Here is a 21,116-nt window from a genome sequence, read left to right as displayed (position 1 = left end):
TTTTTGATGATTCAGATCAAGGATGGCAATTATAGGTTTCCCATATCCATTCCACCTGCTTTGTGTTCTGACCCTGAACTGGGTGAAGCAGTCCTTTTATGGGAAGACTTTCCAGGCGGGGCGCATGTGGTGCCTGAGGTTTCTATCCCCCCTCCCCAGACTGTCTTCTCTGAACAAGGTCCCCTTATTTTCTGACAACTAGTAAAGCAACTTTAGGTAAGAGATCATCAATAAAGTTCTTTCAGGGGCTTCCCTGGTGGTCCAGTGGTTAAGAATCTGCCTTGAAATGCAGGGACATGGGTTCGATCCCTATTCAGGGAACTAAGACCCAGAACAGCCAAAAAGAGAAAATAAAAACTCTTGCTGGTTCAGACATCAAAAATACCTTTTCCAGCTCTCTCATCCTGCAGCTCATGACAGGGGGTGAGTTACTTAATCCCTCCGCACCTGCCTTCCCCACTCTACAAAACAGGGATAACAAACCATGCCTGATGGTGTGTGCAAGGATTAAATGAGCTGACCATTTACTGTATTTTAATGTCATCTGGTCATTTTCTTCTTAGAAGAAAGTTTCTAAGCAGGAAAGTTGTGTCAATAACTCTACGGTTATACATAGTACATTGTTAGTTGCTCAGTCATGTCCAGCTCTTTGGGATCCCATGGACTGTAGCCTGCCAGCCTCCTCTGTCCATGGGATTCTCCAGGCAAGAATACTGGAGTGGGTTGCCATTTCCTCCTCCAGGGGATCTTCCTGACCCAGGGATTGAACCTGAGTCTCCCGCGTTGCAGGCAGATGCTTTACCGTCTGAGCCACCGGGGAAGCCCATGTAGCACGTTACGGTGTGACTTTTCGTCCTTCCTTGGTGTTAAGTCACGTTCATGGTTTACATTTTAGTGTCTATTCAATGTCAAGAGAACTGGGTTGCTTAATTTATAGAGCAACTTAGCCCAAATTTACCTCAACCCCAATCTGAACCTCAACAGTCACAATTCCTGACCCATTGTCACGGCTCTGCTCTCATTTCTTAGATTTCAGGGGCCAAAGGGAGTCATTCGGTCTTTTCTCTGAGGCCAGGTTCTCATGACAGGACAAGCAAACTGTGACAGTATGAGGCCGCGGCAAACTGTCCCAAAATACGAAGCAAATTTGTCTCCTTGACCCAGCAGAACAGAAGCACGAGCCCCACTGGTGGCCTTCTCCCCAGAGCCTTTTTAGGCAGATGTTTTCTGTCCACATTTATTGAAAGATTTCTGGTACTTGTGAAGAAAACGCACAATAGAGAGTTTCATATTAGAATGGTACTGTAGTTCTTTTCCAAATCTCTCACACAAGCTGGGGCTGGAGAAGAGGAAGTGGGCAGAGCTGTGGCCCTGCCAGAGAGTGCCAGGGGGCCATAACCCGCCCAGACCCACACAGCCCGAGGGAGCTGAAGCAGTGGAGGCTCAGACGTCCTGCCAAAGCGTGCAGCTCCAAGGAGTCTATTGTGGGTCGTGTCTTAGTCTTTATAACTGAGCTCCAGCTATACCAGCTCCAGGGAGTGGATCCCTTGGGGCGGGAATCTCACTGTTCTGTCCACCAAAGTCTTCCCTCGGGCATTCCCAGGCCAAAGCTGCCTCTCAGAGTGGACAGAGAGGCCCACGCTCAATATCTGTAACCAGGGAGGGGCAGACAATGGCTATGCATGCGTTCTGTGCATAATCTCCCATCAGAACTCCATAAATGCAATCATTCCCTTTTTTTTGTGAGAACCCGAGCTCGGAAAAGTCTCAATCTAGGAAATCCGCCCATGCTCACACACCTAGTGAGCCTGTGTTCTTAGCCACTCACTTGCCTTAGAGAGAGGCCACACTGAACCAGTTCTGGTCTAAAATCTGATCATTTATTCAATTTTGCAACAGTAAATGGTCACTAGCTAACTTTCTACAGCTGATAAATACAAAGGTAGCTTTATTTCATTTTGTAATGCACTTGGTTTGGTTTAAAAATCAAAATTCTTCTGGAAGTGCCCTTTTCTGGTTGTTCAGTTGCTCAGTCATGTCCAACTCTTTGCAACCCCATGGGCTACAGCCTGCCAGGCTCCTCAGTCCATGGGATTCTCCAGGCAAGAATATTGGAGGGGGTTGCCTTGCCCTTCTGCAGGGGATCTTCCAGATCCAAGGATCAAACTCGCATATCTTACATCTCCTGCATTGGCAGGTAGGTTCTTTACCACTAGTGCCAGCTGGGAAGCCCAAAGTGTTCAGTTCAGTCGTGTCCAACTCTTTGTGACCCTATGGACTGTAGCCCCCCAGGCTCCTCTGTCCATGGGATTCTCCAGGCAAGAAAACTGGCGTGGGTAGCCATTTCCTTCTCCATGGGGAAGACCCTGTATATATACATGCTGGACAGGGGATCATGGTCCTCCTATGGCAACGCTGGCTGGTGGACAATAGGTGCCTCAGGTGGGTGTGTTACGACCATCATTACCACGTAGTTGAGACAGACACAGAAAGAGCAAGCTTCTCTGTGGGAATGGTTCTTGAACAATTTCCTTTACACTCCAGAAACTCTAAAACTTCTCTATTTGATTTTTTAAAAATCGATGCCAAAAAAAAAAAAAAATCGATGCCAAATTAAATGTGACTACTTTCCATTTTAGTGTTCTCCTCTCCCCCGGATATTTAATACAATTTAATGAACTGTCCACCGTGACTTCCCCATGAGGGTTTGCTTTGAAATCCTCGCTGGAGGACAATGTAAGAGCACTCGTTTCTCAATAAATGTCTCAAAACATTTCTCTTATTAAAGAAGTAGCTGTATTAAAAGCACACACTGTCTTCTCCGTGATCCTGAAACTCCCATAAATGTGCTACCATTGAGCTCAAGAGGTCCTGGGGCCTGGCCTTTCTGCTGGTGTCTGAGAGGCATCAGCTTACAGCATCCGTCCTGGGAGCAAGAGACACACATGTTGTCTTTCATCTTGTGCTGTCGGCCACATGCCGGGTCCAGCTGGCAGAGGCCCCGTGACATCAGATCCACCCTGTGCGTCCGAGGGGCATATGCCACCACTGGGAAAGGCGGCCGAGACATGACACTGTCAAGCAGAGAGAATGATGAGAGGGCGTGCGCTGTGCTCAAGGTGGGGAGCCTTGATCGCAACTGGGAGCGGGCCCACCGACTTCACGTGAGCACCATCCAGACAATGGATGCTCTGGTATCTCCAGGGTTAGGGGGGCGGGGAGTGGTACCCTCAGGCTCCCGAGGAGGTGGGCTCTAACTCCAGAATCTTCATAACACGAAGAGCAAAAGCTTTCAAAGAGCTTGGGAGTCACCAATACCAAACTGTCTCATAGGTCCCCTGTCCTAAGAATCAGGACAACATTCTTCCCTCTGGGCAGCAGGACCTGCTGAGGCCCTGGCTCTATCTAAGTCTTTACGTGGGCTTCCCTGGTAAACCGGTTGGCAAAAAATCTGCCTGCAAAGCAGGAGACCCCAGTTTGATTCCTGGGCCAGGAAGATCTGCTGGAGAAGGGATAGGCTGCCCACTCCAGTATTCTTGGGCTTCCCTTGTGGCTCAGCTGGTAGAGTCCGCCTGCAATGCAGGAGACCTGGATTCAATCCCTGGGTTGGGAAGATCCCCTGGAGAAAGGAACGGCTACCCACTCCAGTATTCTGGTCTGGAGAATTCCATGGACTGTATAGTCCATGGGGTCGCAGAGAGTCGGGTACGACTGAGCAACTTTCACTTTCACTACTTGGGTCTCTCACACTGGATACCACGGAGCTAATGGCTTTTCACTGAAAACTGCTATTTAACCAAATCTGTCTCTGTGTTACACAAGCAGTCATAAAATAAGCTTTTCACTTCATAAATAATAAAATCGTGGTCTATACTATGATACACTACTAACTTGTCTTACAAGAAAAATCAAAGTGTTCTATTTTGATAACTGCTAAAATGCAACCCCCTCCAGTATTCTTGCCTGGACAGTTCCATGGGCAGAGCAGCCTGGCGTGCTGCAGTCCATGGGGTCACAAAAGAGTTGGACACGACTGAGCGACTGAACAACCACGACAATGTAGCTGATGCCAACCCAGGAAGCAAATGTCCCCTGCCCTTTGGAGGAGGAGCACAAGGTGGACGGTTTGCTGCTTCCTGCGTAGGAACCGGAAACGCCCAGCAAGAGGCGCGTCTCTCACCCCTCACCTTATTTGAAGTCTCCAAATTTTGTTCCTGAACCGTTTTCTAAGAAATAAGAAAACATAGTCTGCCACACTTATTTTCGGGTTTTATTACAAATAAATACAAGTTAACCACAAAACCCATAAAAGAAGGCTACTCCCAGTAACCTGTGCCAAGGTTCCCGTGCCTGGGATCAGAGCCCTTTGTACAACACCCACTTCACTGATTTAATCAGAGACTAGGATTCAAGCTTGTAGAAAATATTCTACAGAACCACCACACGCATCTAAGGACTTTTATTTTTCATTTCCCTGATCATAGGTTTTAAAGATAAGTTCTGAATCAGTCGTGCACTTTGAGGGATGTACTTGGTGGGGCCCATACTAGTCATACCATTGAAATGCAAGATTTTCTTGGGAAAAAAAAAATCATTTATTTATTCATCTTTGTATGGGTCCCTCAACTGCATCCCTCATTGTTTTTCTCTAGTATTATACAAGCATCCACCCCCAAAATTATTAATACTTGGTTTATTACAAGCACAGAACAGTCAGAGCACAGTAATCCTTCAAAAGCCATGTTACCAAACTCACTCGGATAAAAAGTCACGCCAATCATCATTTACTGTGCTTGTGTTATTGTCCTTCTGGAGGGCTGCACCGGGAACCTTAAGAAACTTGACTTTTTCCTTACAGAATAGAAGTAAGTTTCCTTTCTTGGCTATAGTTTAAGACAAAAAAAATGAGGAAAAATGGAAGGGGTTTTATTTTGTTCTGACAGGTGGGCAGTGTTCCCGCACCCCACCCCCGAAGGCCTTGGAGGGCTCAGCTGTGCGCCCTTGAACTGCTGGGAGCCGGCTCCGGGCGCCCCTCGCTGACCTGCACCTGGCACCTGTGCCCGGCTCGGCTGACGACACAGACGGGCCCGAAAGCGCCAGGACAGCTGAGAAAAGCCTACTCTGCATAGTGGACGTCAGCACCTAAAATTATGGCCCCGAGAGCCAGCGGTCCTCCTGCCGCATCCCCCAGTTAAGACTCAGGATGACAGAGACCCTGGCAGACAGGGGTCAGCGGTCGGGCTGCTGTCCCCCTGCTCCAGGAAGTTGGGGGGACTTCCTACAGGACCCCAGCTACCCCGTGATTCACCAGATCCCGTGGGCGTGAGGGAGAGGGAGACCCAAGCCCTGGAGGGTTAAGCTGTGAAGCAGCAGCACTGTACTTAATTAATTATTAATTAAGTTATTAATAAAGTAAGGACCTAGGAATAAATCCAGGGAATCTGTGTTTGTGCTTCCTACTGAAAAGTATAAAACATCGTGAATGATATTCAATCACACCTAAGAAAGTTCAGCAACACATCATGTTCAAATGACACCAAATACACCATGTTCAAAAATCAAAATTGTTAAAATGTCCATTTTTCTCTAAATTAACATACAGGATTAGTGCAAAAGTGAAGCAGCACTGTTGCAGGAAAGAGCTTATTATAATCTATGAAGGTCAAGTTCAGGGCTGGCCGAGCCAAAGTTCTAAAAGGGGGCACATTTGTCACTCAATCCCTTCCTCGTTTACTTCTTACTTTAACCAAGATTTTATTAAATGCCATTTGTGATTTCATCACAAATGTTTATTAAATAGCCTCCACCCTCAAGAAAGCTGCAGTCTGATTCAGCACACAGAGAGGGTGGTTGGGCAGAGGAAGGGGACCAGACCCCCCGGGTTGGGCAGGGGGAGGAGAGGAGGGGAGAAGGAGGTACATTTCTGGGACAGGTAACTCTTCGCTGCATCTTTGGGCTTCCAGGTGGCTCAGACAGTAAAGAATCTGCCTGCCAATGCAGGAGACACAACAGGCGCAGGTTCGATCCCTGGGTTCGGAAGATCCCTGGAGGAGGGCATAGTAACCCATTCTAGTATTCTTGATGGAGAATCCCATGGACAGAGGAGCCTGGAGGGCTACAGTCCGTGGAGTTGCAAAGCGGCGGACACAATTGAACACACAGCATAGATGCATCTTTACATTAAAAAAAAAAATGCACCAGCCTCAAAAAGAAAGAGGAAAGGTATTTGGAGAAAAGGAAGCGGCATACTCACAGCCCAGGGAGGACAACCAGGCATGTCCTGGAGGGGCTGCAGGAGGGAAGCCTGCAGAGGAGGGGGCCTGCAGGGCCCTTGGACAAGGTCATGGTGACCTTGTATACAGACCAAGGCGGGGACCGTCTTGAAGGAACCAGCTTCCCTACCATTGCACCAGGTGCCGGCAGCCTCTAAGAAACACAACAAAATGTGTATTTGTCAGGGGAAGCTCAAACCACTCCCCAAATCTCGGTGGCTTCACATAAGACAGTTTACATTCCACAGTCTCACGAAGAGGAGATAAAGGGGAGGAAGATAGGGGCTCCTCTTCCTGCAGGCTTCAAGATCTGCACCCCATCCCGTTAAGGACCTGGCCCTCTCTGGGGGCCCTGGCATTCTCTGCACGCAGATGAGGGGAGGAAGGAAGAGGGGAGACTGCGAGGAGGAAGGTTTTCTTGCCTCCAGGTATGTGTTTCTCTCAACATCACTGACCAGAACTCCATCACAGGACCACCTCCACCCCGAGCTGCAAGGGGAGCTGGGAAATACAGCTTTGCTGTGCGTCTCAGCGGAAAAGGACACGGTACTCTCGGCCTCAGTGGAAATCAGTGCCCGTTAACATAGAAGGTAAGTTTATTAGTGATGTATTGCACTTAACCAGAGGCCAGCAAGCTACAGCTCCAGGGCCAAGTCTGAACCAGCATCTATCTCCTCTCTCCCTCCCCCACCCCCATCCAGCTCAAGACTCGATAAGTTAACAGGATCCAATTTTTGAGCATCCCTTAGGGCCAGGCACGGTGATAGGCACTCTACATGTGTATGGTGGGGCAATCACTAAGGAAAGTGTTACTGGGTGTGTGTGTGTGTTAGTCGCTCAGTCATGTCCAACTCTGTGCGACCCCATAGACTGTAACCTGCCAGGCTCCTCTGTCCATGGAATTCTCCAGGCAAGAATACTGGAATGGGTTGCCATTTCCTTCTCCAGGGGATCTTCCTGATCCAGGGATTGAACCCAGGTCTCCACCACTGCAGGCAGCTTCCTTACCATCTGAGCTACAGGGAAATTTCTTGTGTGTGTGTGTGGCACTGGGCAGCTTATAGGATATTACTTCCCCAACCAGGGACTGAACCTGGGCTAAGGCAGTGAAAGCACCAGGTTCTAACCACTGGACTGCAAGGGAATTCCTAATTACGTCCTTTCTAGAGCTGAGGAAACTGAGGCTCAGGCAGGTTCTGCGATTTGTCCTTAAAAGTGGAAACATGGAGCAGCTGGGCTTTAGGCTGAGATCTCTCTGACCCCAAAGGACAGGGATGTTCTTTCCATTATATAAGGGTGGCCAAAAAGTTCGCTTGGGTTTTTCCATGCGATGTTACAGAAAACCGCCTTATGCCTAGGGTCTTTAACCGGTACATAACAAAGTACAGACATCCATGCCTTATCTGTTGGCCATCCCCTGTGGTTGCACCCCTGTCTGTGCCCAAAGCCCCACCCCATGGTGCACCAAGATTCCCAGAGAGTGTGGTGCAGCTGTGGGCACCTCATTCCAATCAATTATAGGGTTTTACTGTCAGCTGCCTGTCTCTGGAGACCCCCAAGCTTTCTGCAAGTACACCGCAGCACTTCATCAGATAAAGCGTGGGACTCCCGGTTGAGGAAAGGTCTGCAGAGTGTCTGGGGGAGCTGGCACTCGCTTCAACCACACATAGGCTGTTCCACCCACGAGGATCTTGTCACGGTCCTCATGTGGTCTCGGGGCCACCTGCAAGGGCCTCACACGTGTGTGAACGATGAAGATTCCCGAACACCACTCCCATCTTTTGAGTCCACGTCTGTGGGTGGGTCCCAGGAATATCCATCAGTCACTGATCCGGGGACATTTGAATGGCTACAAATAAATAAGGATGAAGGTGAGAGCGTGTGCACATGCAACATTTTCCTCCTCATATATTCTTCTCGGGCTCCTCCTTGTCCCCCGAGGCGGTGGTCAAGGTCAGTGCTTTGATTCAGCCCCAGTCAATCAGAAGAAGGCATCCCTTCACCACACCTGTCACCACTTGCGGCCTTTTGCTATCTCCGGGCAAGTCTCTCTGCCAGGCCCTGAGCTCATGGGAGACTTAGCCATCTTCGTACACCAGCCTAGTCAGCGCTTAGCATATGTTGTTGTTTAGTTGCTAACTCGTGTCTGACTCTTTTGCGACCCCCACAGACTGCATCTCTCCAGGCTCCTCTGTCCATGGGATTCTCCAGGCAAGAATACTGGAGTGGGTTGCCTTTTTCTCCTCCAGGGGATCTTCCCGACTCAGGGATTGAACCTGCGTCTATTATGTCTCCTGCATTGGCAAGGTGGGTTCTTTACCACTGTGCCACCAGGGAGGCCTGCCCAGCATATAGTAAATGCTAAATAAATTTCAATTGAGCTGTCATTGGTAATATAATAAATAAGTTGCCAGAAGAAAGCAGGAGATGAGCTTTTGTGTTCTCATCTCTTTTGGCTCTAGGTTCATACACACATCACTGCATGGACCTGCTTGGCCATTCTGCGGTCAACACCAAGCTGCAGACACACACCGGGATGACTGCTCACTCATTAAGCTCAACCAACACACACACAAATGCCAAAAACATAACAAACAACAAGTGAGACATTTGGAACATCTCTGGGGATGTGAATTACCAAATATAAAATATAGAGTTGGGCTTCCTTGGTGGCTCAGATGGTAAAGAATCTGCCTACCAATGCAGGGGACCCAGGTTTGATCCCTGGGTCGGGACGATCCCCTGGAGAAGAGAATGGGTACCCACTCCAGTATTCTAGTCATATGTAAAACATTTAAAGAAACCGAAAAACAGAAACACAAAAATGAGCAAACGATAAGAGACTAGCAATACACGACCAGGGATATTTGAAAGATAAAAAAATATGACTTTGGTAAATGAAAAAGATAAGGGCTGAAATACAAAACTTCAATGAACGCATTAAACAGCAGATTTGACAGTGCTAATAGAAACATTGTGATGTGGAAGATAAGTCTGAAAAGCTACCTGAACATACAGATACTGAAATGGGAAATATGAGAGAAAGGTTAAGAGTCATGAAGGACAGATAAAGAAGGTTCAACTTAAGTTTAATTAGAATTTCAGAAAGAAAGAGTAGAAACTAAGAAATGAAGAGATAATGGTTGAGAATATTCCAGAACCCACCAAAGAACTAAAAATTGCAGTTAAAGAAAATACAATTGGTTCATTCAAGAGCTATTTACTGAATGCCTACTATATGCCAGGGACCTTTTAGAAGCAATGTATACTAAACTAGATAAATACAAAAAATACCCACCTAGACACAACCCAAGAGAAAAGGACAATTAGACTAACAACAGGCTTTTCAAAAGCAAAAATGAGAGCTACGAGGCAGAGTTCACATCCTGAAAGGGCTGCTGCTGCTGCTGCTGCTAAGTCACTTTAGTTGTGTCTGACTCTGTGGGACCGCATAGATGGCAGCCCACCAGGCTCTGCCGTCCCTGGGATTCTCCAGGCAAGAACACTGGAGTGGGTTGTCATTTCCTTCTCCAATGCATGAAAGTGAAACGTGAAAGTGAAGTCACTCAGTCATGTCCGACTATTAGCGACCCCATGGACTGCAGCCTACCAGGCTCCTCTGTCCTTGGGATTTTCCAGGCAAGAGTAGTGGAGTGGGGTGCCATTGCCTTCTCTGCCTGAAAGGGCTAAGGAAAAATAACTGGCAAAATAACACTATTTACCTGGCAGAACTATCTTTCAAGAATAATGGTGAAATGACATTTTCATAGAAACGAAAGTGGAGAACATTCACCATCAAGAGATACAAACTAAATAAAAATGTTTTAAAGATGTACATGAAAAAAAAGCAGGGAAAGTGAAACGGCATGGAATGATGAGTAGACGAGGGCAAGTGTGAACCAAACATACATGATTTGCACAAAATCCATAAATTAACAATGAAAGAACAAACCTAGAATATTGGCTACTAATGCCTGTGATACAGGAGGGACTGAATCAAAGTGTTTAAGATCCCAGATTGTTTAGGAGAAGGTTGCAGTATTCAATTCGGACTCAGTTAAGTAAACTTGGTAAAATTTCAGGGGTAACCACTGAAAGAATTGAAATGAAGAATCTAAATTCTACAACAAGGACCTACCGTACAGCACACGGAACTATATTCAATATCCTGTGGTAGGCTACAATGGAAAAGAATATGAAAAAGAATTTAAGTGCTTCCCTGGTGGCTCAGACGGTAAAGCGTCTGCCTGCAACGCGGGAGACCCAGGTTCGATCCCTGGGTCGTGAAGATCCCCTGGAGAAGGCAATGGCGATCCACTCCAGCACTCTTGCCTGGAAAATCCCACGGACAGAGGAGCCTGATAGGCTACAAGGCTACAGTCCATGGGGTCGCAAAGAGTCAGACACGACTGAATGACTTCACTTCACTTCACTTCACATGTATAACTGAATCACTTTGCTGTACAGTAGAAATTCCTTGTAAATTAAGTATATACCAATAAAATAACTTTTTATTTATATTAAAAAATATAATGAAACTAAAAAGAAATAAAAAAGGAGAAATATAAAATGAACAGTACCACAGTTGATCCTTTGAAGTAATAACAAAATAGATGCTCTGGTGAGGTTGATTCAGAGAAAAAATAGGGAAGGCACACGTCATGTTAAAAATAAAAACAATAGAAAAGTAAGATCTTCCCCAAGGGCCCAGAGCAAATCAGAAACTCAGCTCGGAATAAACCGGGAGCCTGGCTAACCTCCACTCTCCGGTATTGACAGCAGCGCGTCTCCACACTGGTGGGACAGCAAGGACCAGACACTCATGGCTCTAATCTCTGAGGTTGGGCGCCTGTCCTGGGATGGATGCGCAAGAAGCAGAGCAGAGACAGAGAAACACCAGGGCAGCCCCCAAGATCAAAGCAGGCTCCGCTTTCTTCAGTGGGGCAGCCACTGCCCTCAAATTTACTTTCATGTTTTATGTGTGGGAGAAAGAATAATCTAGAAAGGGCAATTCAATCTATTTTTAATGGTGCTCTGAAGCCTTGATCCTAGTTCGAGAGGAATGCCCACCAAGCAAGTATTTCAAAGTCTCAACATCAGTTTCAAAGACTTACTCCCTGGGGAAGAAACTGAAATATTTGGGTGGCGAGGGCCTGGACTTGTCCGCAACACATGATGCTTTCTTCCGCCCAGTGTCTGGCAACCAGATAAGGCTGAGATTCAGATACTGGACAAGTTTGTGCTGAGGACCTTCAATGTAGGTGAAAAACCCACTGCATCGCCTAGAGCGGGATAAACAGGAGGGAAAGCTGGACTAAAACAGCCCTGCACTTGGCACTGACTCCTGACTTCACTCCTTGGCCTGTTTCACTTTGGAAGATGAAGAAAGGGATGGCTGAGGTTGAAGTGCCCATTCTGCAGCGTTCACGCGGGGAGCACAGACAGCCATTCCCACGACAGGGAAGACAGCCGCCCCATCTGCATCGTATCATGTTCCCAACACAGCGAAACGAAACAAAATGATACGCTGGTCAGTGGAGACCAGGATAGTAACTAGTAAACAGGGACGTTCAACAAGATTTCTTGCAGGTTCTGAAGTGTGAGCAATCCGGGATCGTGTTGCTTGGACCCGTTCCAAGGACTCCGAGCGTCCCAGCGCTGCCTGGCCCAAAGGAGACTGATTCACAATCAAGACCCCCTGGATCCAGACCCAACTTGGCTACGTGGAAGGTCTGGGACCCTGGGAGGTCCCTTCATATTCTCTTGCCTCAGGCTCCCCTTCTGCAAAGATGGGACAATGCTCTCTTTCCCGCAATGGTGCAAGGATTAAATATGACAGCCATAGGGGGTCATTCTGGAATCTGAGCTCCCCTTCCACCTTCTGAGCTCTCCCAATTCACCCTCCCTTTCCATGATTAATACAATAGATTTTTAAGTCCTTGAAAACACACTGTGTACACGGTGTGAGTCAGAGATAGAACTATAGTTCCTTTCATCACTCTGATAGAATATGAAAAATAAATCCTAACTGGACCACATGCAAAACCAAAGACAGCTGTGTATTAGCAGTGAAGAACTCTAAGAGGGAAGGAATTGTTCTAGATGCTGAACCTCCTGAACAGACTGAGGGCTTCCTCTCAAGAATCAAAACACTAAAAACAAACCAGAAGAAGCAAACAGTTTTGGACCAAAAGAAAAGGAAAAATAATCTCTAATATATTTCCAAAACTTGTCAGAGGCCTTAAGAGAGGATTCGTTTTCCTTGAAGATTTTTGTCATTGTGCTGATCACACTGAGAACAGCCATCCAGTGATGTCACTGATGGCGCTGGTAGGACTACACAGGGCTGAATCCAACCCCTGATACTACAGACGAGAATGCTAAACCCGGAGAGGTCAAGCAATCCACCCAAGCCACACAGCCACCTGGACGCAGTCCCAGGTCCTGATGTGCGGTGCTCTCATCTTCCACAGTGCCTTTTTGAGCTTCGTAAGACTTCATAACCTCTTTTGAAATAACCCTGGAAGGCTTGAGACAAGCCTGGGAGTCCAGAATAAGGCATCTGAGGTTAGATATCACAACGTCTCTCTTCTCTGATGTGCATGGGTCATGTGTTCAGGGAAACCCCCCTGCAGTGTGTGTGCCTTTTGCTTTTAAGGCTCATTTTTCATTCTTCATTTGAGATTCATGTCTTCAAGAATCAGGTGTCTACTCTCCAAGGGGCATCTGCTGGTTTGCTTGGAAAGTAGCATTAAGCAGTCATGCTGGATGCAATAGAAGCAGCCACTTTGGATGCAACTCGAAGGAAGTACTGGTGATAATACCCTTTCCCACGGCCATTCATTTCAAGAGTGAAATCCATAACACCATCAGCCTATAAAGCAAGTCCTGATGGTGACCCACAAATTAGGTAGAAATTAAAGCATCCCAGACACACACTGATATGGCCTGGCCGGGGTTTGATCTCTATAGCTCTTAGCAGAGGACTTTACACAGTGTGTTCACACACAGAGCATGCATAACCTCAAAGATCGACAACCCCAACACCAGAAAGATGTGGTCACCCGACCAAAGAACACCGTTAACAGGCAGAAGAGGCACTGCAAACCCTGAAGCCAGTGTTTTCCCCCATTATTCAAAGAGGTCCTTAAACACTCCTCCTGACAATCAATTAAAGACATTTTCCCCCCCAAATTGCCTGGGCACATTCAATCATTTGTTAGAAATTCAATTGATCTGTGATTGCAAACAAAGTTCAGTAAAACTGCTCATCCCATCCACCCAAGCTCAGTGGGTCCCTGAGGTTAGAGCCAACCAAGATAAAGATGCAAACTGCCAGACCAGGGTAGAGACAGTCCTGCCACCAAGGGAGAGGGCACCTAACCTGCAATGCCCTGCTTCCTTGTGAAAGTGAAGTCGCTCGGTCCTATCCAACTCTTTGCAACCCAGACGTACCCAAAGAGCCTGTGGAGACTGCCAGCACCAGCTACCCCAACCGTGAGGAGTGCCCCCACCCGGCCCCCAGCAGCCACCCACAGTACATGGGGTGTTCACTCTGCATGCTTTGGGGGGCGGATTTTTTTTTTTAATTCAAAACCTCAGCTTTCCCAACTTCTCTCAAATGTTGCTCTTTGCCCCAAAGGAGTTTTACCAAAATCATGCTCCCAGGATAGCCTCGACCTTTGTCCTTTTGCATTTCAGATAATCACGTGGGTGGCTCTGCCTTCAAACTTAGATTTCTCCTTTTTTTGCCGGCTGGAGACCACCAGCCGGCTCCGTGTCGCTCGCCCCAGACTCTTCGGTTCTCTACCCGCACGTCCACACGTCCCTTCCGACTACTTGCTCACACACAGCTCAGAGATAACGCGCATCCCATTGGATGCTCGGATCCCCAAGAAGGCGTGAGCGAAGTATCTTAGCCCTCGGCTTCTAGGGCAGTTTTCGTTCACCCTTGCAACCAAAGCTGCTGCTGCTAAGTCGCTTCAGTCGTGTCCGACTCTGTGCGACCCTATAGACGGCAGCCCACCAGGCTCCGCCGTTCCTGGGATTCTCCAGGCAAGAACACTTGAGTGGGTTGCCATTTCCTTCTCCAATGCATGAAAGCACCTCTCCATTAACACGGAATTCTCCAGGCCAGTAGCCTTTCCCTTCTCCAGAGATTCTTCTCAACTCAGGGATCGAACCCAGGTGGTCCCACATTGCAGGCGGATTCTTTACCTGCTGAACCAGGGAAGCCCCGTCAACTCCCTAGCAGAGGGGGAAGAAAAGCCACAACCCCGGGGCGGGCAGTTGCGACGCAGCCCTTCCGAGTGCAGGATGAAGCAGGCGGGGGCCCGGAGGTAACCGACTGGTCTCAGCCTCCGCGCACCGTCCCGGCGGCCGGCTTGCTGGGCTCCCGGCCTCCGCGGGGATCCGCGCGCCGCCCGCCGCCGCCCGCCGCCGCCGGGCCCCTTACCTCGCTGACGATGGTCGAGTGGGCCTGGGTGTACCGCCAGCCGTCCCGGCACTGCACGAGCGGCGCGGAGCGGTTGGGGAAGGCGGCGAGCGGGTCCGCGCAGCTCAGCGCGCCGGGGGCGGCGCTGGCGTTGGCCGCCTCCAGGAGGTAGCGCTGGCAGCGGCCGTCGCCGCGGCCCTCGGGGGGCGCGGGGTCGGGGGACGCGGGCGCCGTGCGGTTCCACTCCTCCTCGGGGCTCCAGCCGCAGCGCTCGGCCAGCGCGGCGGCGCTCGGCCCGCGGCACCAGTAGTGGTCGGGCCGGCTGCCCAGGAAGACCACGCCGACGAAGAGGAAGGCGAAGGTGACGCCCGTTAGGCACAGCAGCAGGAACACGCGCCGCTGGAAGCGCCCGAACTCGCCGGCCCGCTGCAGCGCCTCGTCGAAGGACGGCATGGTGCGCTCGCCCGCCTCCCCCGAGCGCGTCTGCCGCCCGCCGCCCCGGGCCGCCGAGTGACCCGCCGGCCGGCCGGCCGCCTCCTCCGCCCCGGCCGCCTCCCCCGCGCTCCCCGCCTCACGCCCCTGGGCGCCGCGCCAGCGGACGGCGCTCCTCGGGCCCCGGGGCCCCCGCTTCTCGCCCCCGGGGGCGTGGGGAGTAGGGGGGCGTCCGCGGAGGTCCGGGCCGAGCTCCCCCAGGGGACGCCGCCGCGGGGCCGGGGTGGGCGCGCGGCCGGGCCCGGGTGGCGCGGCCTGGCGGAGCGCCACCGCGCGCCGGGGACCCGGCCCAAGACTGCGAGTGACGCGCGCAGCCTTCCCGGGCTGGCGCGCGGCTCCATTCGGTCCCTGCCAGCAGCCCGGTCCGCGGGCGGGCCTGGGTCGGGCTTCCAGACAAGGAAGTTCCAGGGCCACCTAACGACTCCCGGGCTCCTGGAACTCGCTTCTCGAGGGTCCCGGCTGCAACCTGGTGGAGGGACCGAGGACGCCCGCGCTCCGGGTCCCACTCCTGTGACCCGGGGAGCCCCCCCCACCCCCACCCCTCCAGGCCTCCTCCTCTCGGTGCAGAGCCGCCCCGCGCGACCCCGAGGCCGGGCAGCCAGGTCCCAGAATAGTGAACCGATTGCAGAACTTGGACTCCGCGAGGTTAGATTTTTGGCGACATCTCAGATATTGTCCACCTTTCAAAAGGAGCAGCTGGGCAGCCCACAGAGGCTGAGCGTCTTGTGCAGAGTCCTGGAGTTCCAAGTGAGAAGGGACTTCAGACGCTTACAGGTTGCTTTAGCCAAGGCCACTTCTCTGCCTGAAACCGCCTGAAAAAGCGTGCTTGCTGACTGCTTTGAAAGGCTGTTTTTAGCCTCCTGACTTTTCTCGCAAGGGTTGGCAGAGCTGCGTCCGGTCTAGGGTCCGGGCCTCTGCTAGGCGCCGAAGCGCTCCGATGCCTCCCCGGGCGGGTGAGAAGCCCCTTCTAGGCTGCAGCCTTCGCGTGTGCGGACCACACTGCGCTGTTAGCAGCCCCCGGCCTGCCCTGGCCTAGCCTCCCCCTTCTTGAGAATTTTCCAGCTGTCTCCCCAGACCCCCACCCCAGCTGTCCAAGAAGCTTCTACCCTTAGGTTTCTTTACTCGGAGGGCGGAGAAGCTGGTAGAGTGCAGGCTGACTTTTTTCTTTTTTTAATCCGGAATCAGGACAGGAGCCAGGCTGGCTGTTTCACCAGCTTGTGACCTTGGGCACCTTACTTGGCCAGTCCAGTCTTTTCATGTCAAATGAGACATCCCCTGTGGGCTTGCTGTGACAGTTGAACAAATTATTACATACGAAGTGCCGGAAAAGTGGCGGACCCCTACCGTGCCCTTTGACAAGTTAGCGCTTAATCCTATTGTTCTTTGTTGCAGAGTTAATCCAGTCCACTGCAGGGATGCCCTAAGGCTTCCTGGTACTAGGAAGGATAAAACGCTTTGAAGGGGCACAAAGTCGGGGCTGAGTGAATGATCTCTCTGGCTCTCTTGATCGTTCTCGCATCCTTGATCCCAGCTGCTGAAGCTGGTTTCTCACTGAGTTAGCAGTGACTTCTGTGCATGCGTGTCTCACACTTGAGGGTGTAGTCCCTGTTATTGACTGCCCCCACCCCCAGGACCCCAGACTCAGTCTCTCCTCCTCCCACCCAGCTGCACCTCCCAGCTTGCCTTTTGGTGTAACCATAACCCTGTCCTAGACTCCTAGATATCATCTCAACACCCCTCACTCCCCAGGCCTTTACTCCAATGTGCCTTCCCCTCATCCCTGCTTACCATCCCTCCACTCTTACACACACTTGTGCACATATACAGACAAGCCCGCAGCTCCCTTCCCTGCTTCATCTGTCTCCAAAGTGCTTATCACCATCTAACATATGTATCTTTTAACTCCTTTGCTTTATTCATTTACTTTTGGCTGTGTCTTCCTTGCTGCATGCAGGCTTTCTCCGGTTGTAGAGAGAGATGGGGGCTACTCTCTAGTCGCAGTGGCTTCTTTCGTTGTGGAGCCCCGCTCTAGGGCGCAAGGGCTTCAGGAGGTGCAGCTCGTGGGCTCAGCAGTCGTTGCATACAGGCTCAGTTGCCCCAGGGCATGTGGAATCTTCCTGGACCAGGGATTGAACCTGTGTCTCCTGCATTGGCAGGCAGATTTTTAATCCCTGGACCACCAAGGAAGTCCTGCTGTATTTACTTGTTTTTCTGGTATCCCCTGCCTAGGATGCAGGTTTCATGAGGACAGAAAGTTCTGCTTTGTTCATTTCTATCTTGTGACCCCCTAGATCATTGCTTGGTTATAGTAGTTGCTCTGTAAACATTTGTGGAATAAATGGATGCTTCCTGACACCACACCTTACACACACACACACACACACACACACACATACACACACACATGTATGGCTTCTTCTCTTCTACTCCACCACTGTCTTTGTCCACAGTGCCGTGGGGGCTCCTCACCCACAGCAGCTTTTCTGGGGTCAGCCCGCCCTCCTCACTGCCTTCCCACAGAGCAGCTCCGAGGTACTTCCTTGAAGGGCTTGCCTTGTTTCCAGATTAAACACTCATTTCTCACCCTCCCTTTCAAGATCCCAACCTATATCCTTAACCAAATTGTCCCCCCATGTGACAGCCAAACATAACACAACTTGCTAATCCTCCAATCCTTCCTTAACTTCCCTAAATCTGTCACACGAAGTTTCTTCTTACTGGCATTTTGCCCTCACATCCTCACAGCTATGGCCCAGCAAGTCCTGGGCGGAATGTCAGCACCCCCTCTGCTGAGTCCTCTGCAACTACTGCAACCGCCTTCTTCTCTAAGTCATGTCTGTGCTCTGAACACATCTAAGAACCTTCTTAAGGAATTTCACTACATTTTCCTTTGTATTGCTGTTGTCAGGCTATTTTAATTTAATTATTTAACTTATATATTTATTTTAAATAAAGTAATCTGAGCATTTGGACAAGTAGACCTAGAGCAGTTGCTAAGATCACGGACTTTGGAGTGTTTGAATCTCACTTCTACTGAGTTGAATGACCTTGGGCAAGATATTTAGCCTTTTCTGTAAAATCGAGTAGTATGGAACCTTTCCATTTTTAATACAAATTACTTAGAACATGGTAAAGAATCTGCTTGCAAGGCAGGAGATGCAGGAGACTCAGGTTCGATCCCTGGCTTGGGAAGATCCCCTGGAGGAAATGGCAACCCACTCCAGTATTCTTGCCTGAAAAACCCCATGGACAGAGGAGCCTGGTGGGCTACAGTCCATGGAGTTGCAAAGAGTCGGACATGACTGAGTGACTAAAGCATGCTTAGCACGTGAGGAGTGCTATTAATATGTATAAGTCAGCTCTTAATAAAGAAAGTAATAAAACCCCCCACCCTCCCCAGAATTTGCAAATGTCCTGTAATTATGTCTTGTTCCTCTTCTTGTTATTGTTCAGTCACCCGGTCAAGTCCGAATCTTTGCAACCCCATGGACTGCAGCACGCCAGGCCTCCCTGTGCCTCACCGTTTCCCAAAGTTTGCCCAGTTTCATGTCCATCCAGCCATCTCATCCTCTGATGCCGTCTTCTCCTTCTTCCCTCAATCTTTCCCAGCATCAGGGACTTTTCTAATGAGTCATTTGTTCACATCAGATGACCAAAATACTGGAGTTTCAGCTTCAGCATCAGTCCTTCCAGTGAATAGTCAGAGTTGATCTCCCTTAAGATTGACCAGTTTGATCTCCTTGCAGTTCAAGGGACTTTCTTCTCCAGCACCACAGTTCAACTGCATCAATTGTTTGGCCTCCTGCCTTCTTTTGTTATATCTTAGATGTGCAGCTATGAAGAACTAAGACTCCTAGACGCAGATGAAGTCTTCATCACGTGCCTTCGTGTCTCATCCTTATCATCCCTGCGTCTTCCCAGGACATCTACCAGGCCCTTTCTCTGGAAGGTGGGCCTGGGGGAGAGTCGTGCAGGCCCAAGAAGAGGGCTCAGGACCACCGGCAGGGAATCCTGGGATCTCAGGTCGCAGCGGGGGGTGGGGGTAGGAGTGTGGGAGGTGAGGGGCAGGAAGATGGGAGGGGGGATGGGCTTCTGGTGGGTACACCGGCTTGGCCCTAGGGGAGAGGAAGGCCAGAGTGTGGCCCCCTTTGGTAAAGGCTCGGGCCCTCCCTTGTCCAGGTACAGCTGTTATGAAGTTGTTACTCATATCATCCATAATTTAACCCTTTTCATACCTAGGTACTACAAACAACTACTCAGGGGTCCCCTGCTCTTCAAAAGTTGGTTTTATGACACTTCCCTTTTATGAAAGAACGACATCAGCACCTGTTTTTTTCCTAACCAAAAGAAATCAAAGAGGATTTTCACTTTTATAATGAAAGATGAAAATTGAAAATAGCGTTCAGCATTTGTTTTGCAGCGAGTCGTTCAAGCAGCAGTGTGCACCCCAGCAGGGAGAGTGGCCCTGCCTAGCAGCGCCTACCCCAGAAACTGCATGGAGTATCTCACCTTCAGGGCGGCACAGGTTTGAACTGCCCATGAGCATCCGTGCTTCATCTCTGTTTATTTTCTGCATCTGTTAGCAAGGTGTGTCCTAACGTGATTGCTTCTTTGCTTTTCCACATTTCAGCTTAGGAAAGGTTTCATAGGAAGGCTCTACTTTTGGAGAATGGGGGGAACCTGCATAGCACTTGGGGTGCTTTGAAATTCACACAAATGGTACCATACTCTGTATTTTTCTGTCACTTCCTTTTTTACTCCACATTATATTTTTGAGACCTGTCAGTCTTGATAAATGTGGATCTAGCTCATTTACTGCTATGTATCATTCAATTGAATGGATGTACTACAATTTATTCCAGAGATATTTGGCTCATTTTCAATTTTTCATAATTATAAATGATATAGCAGTGAACCTGTAGTGCACGTTCCCTTGGCAAGAACTGATCTAAAGTAAATGCCTACAAATAGACTGTCAGGACCATCAGTTCAGTTCAGTCGTTCAGTCGTGTCTGACTCTTTTCGACCCCATGGACTGCAGCATGCCATGCCTCCCTGTCCATCACCAACTCTTGGAGTTTACTCAAACTCATGTCCACGGCGTCGGTGATGCCATCCAACTCTCTCATCCTCTGTCGTCCCCTTCTCCTCTCGCCTTCAATCTTTCCCAGCATCGGGGTCTTTTCCATTGAGTCAGTTCTTCGCAACAGGTGGCCAAAGTATTGGAGTTTTGGCTTCAGCATTAGTCCTTCCAATAATTATTCAGGACTGATTTCCTGTAGGATTGACTGGTTGGATCTCCTTGCAGTCCAAGGGACTCTCAAGAGTCTTCTCCAACACCACAGTTCAAAAGCATCAATTGTTTGGCACTCAGCTTTCATTATAATCCAACTCTCACAAGTCCATATGTGACTACTGGAAAAACCATAGCTTTGACTATATATATCTTTGTTGGCAAAGTAATGTCTCTGCTTTTTAATATTCTATCTAGGTTGGTCGTAGCTTTTCTTCCAGGGAGCAGGCATGTTTTAATTTCATGGCTGCAGTCACCATCTGCAGTGATTTTGGAGTGCAAAAAAAAATAAATTCTCTCACTATTTCCATTGTTTCTCCATCTATTTGCCATGAAGTGATGGGACCAGATGCCATGATCTTAGTTTTCTGAATGTTGACTTTTAAGCCAACTTTTTCACTCTCCTCTTTCACTTTCATCAAGAGGCTCTTTAGTTCTTCTTCAATTTCTGCCATAAGGGTGGTATCATCTGTGTATCTGAGGTTATTGATATTTCTCCCGGCAATCTTGATTCCAGCTTGTGCTTTATCCAGCCCACCATTTAGCATGATGTACTCTGCATATAAGTTAAATAAGCAGGGTGACAAGATACAGCCTTGGCGTACTCCTTTCCCGATGTGGAACC

The 21,116-nt window shown here is 49.4% G+C and overlaps 1 protein-coding gene across 1 annotated transcript in view; it reads right to left on the bottom strand.

Annotated features, from left to right (window-relative positions):
- The window catches only part of SLC22A3 (solute carrier family 22 member 3), a 98,762-nt gene extending 83,538 nt beyond the window's left edge, over window positions 1-15,224 (bottom strand). Inside the window, exon 1 of the mRNA XM_019966959.2 lies at window positions 14,728-15,224. Within this exon, the coding sequence (XP_019822518.2) occupies window positions 14,728-15,159 (432 nt within the window). The 5' untranslated portion in view covers window positions 15,160-15,224. The remainder of the gene's footprint in view (window positions 1-14,727) is intronic.
- Between the last annotated feature and the right edge of the window lie 5,892 nt (window positions 15,225-21,116).

Source organism: Bos indicus, chromosome 9, assembly GCF_029378745.1.
Source record: "Bos indicus isolate NIAB-ARS_2022 breed Sahiwal x Tharparkar chromosome 9, NIAB-ARS_B.indTharparkar_mat_pri_1.0, whole genome shotgun sequence".
NCBI lineage: Eukaryota > Metazoa > Chordata > Mammalia > Artiodactyla > Bovidae > Bos > Bos indicus.
This window is presented reverse-complemented; position numbering and strand designations above follow the sequence as displayed.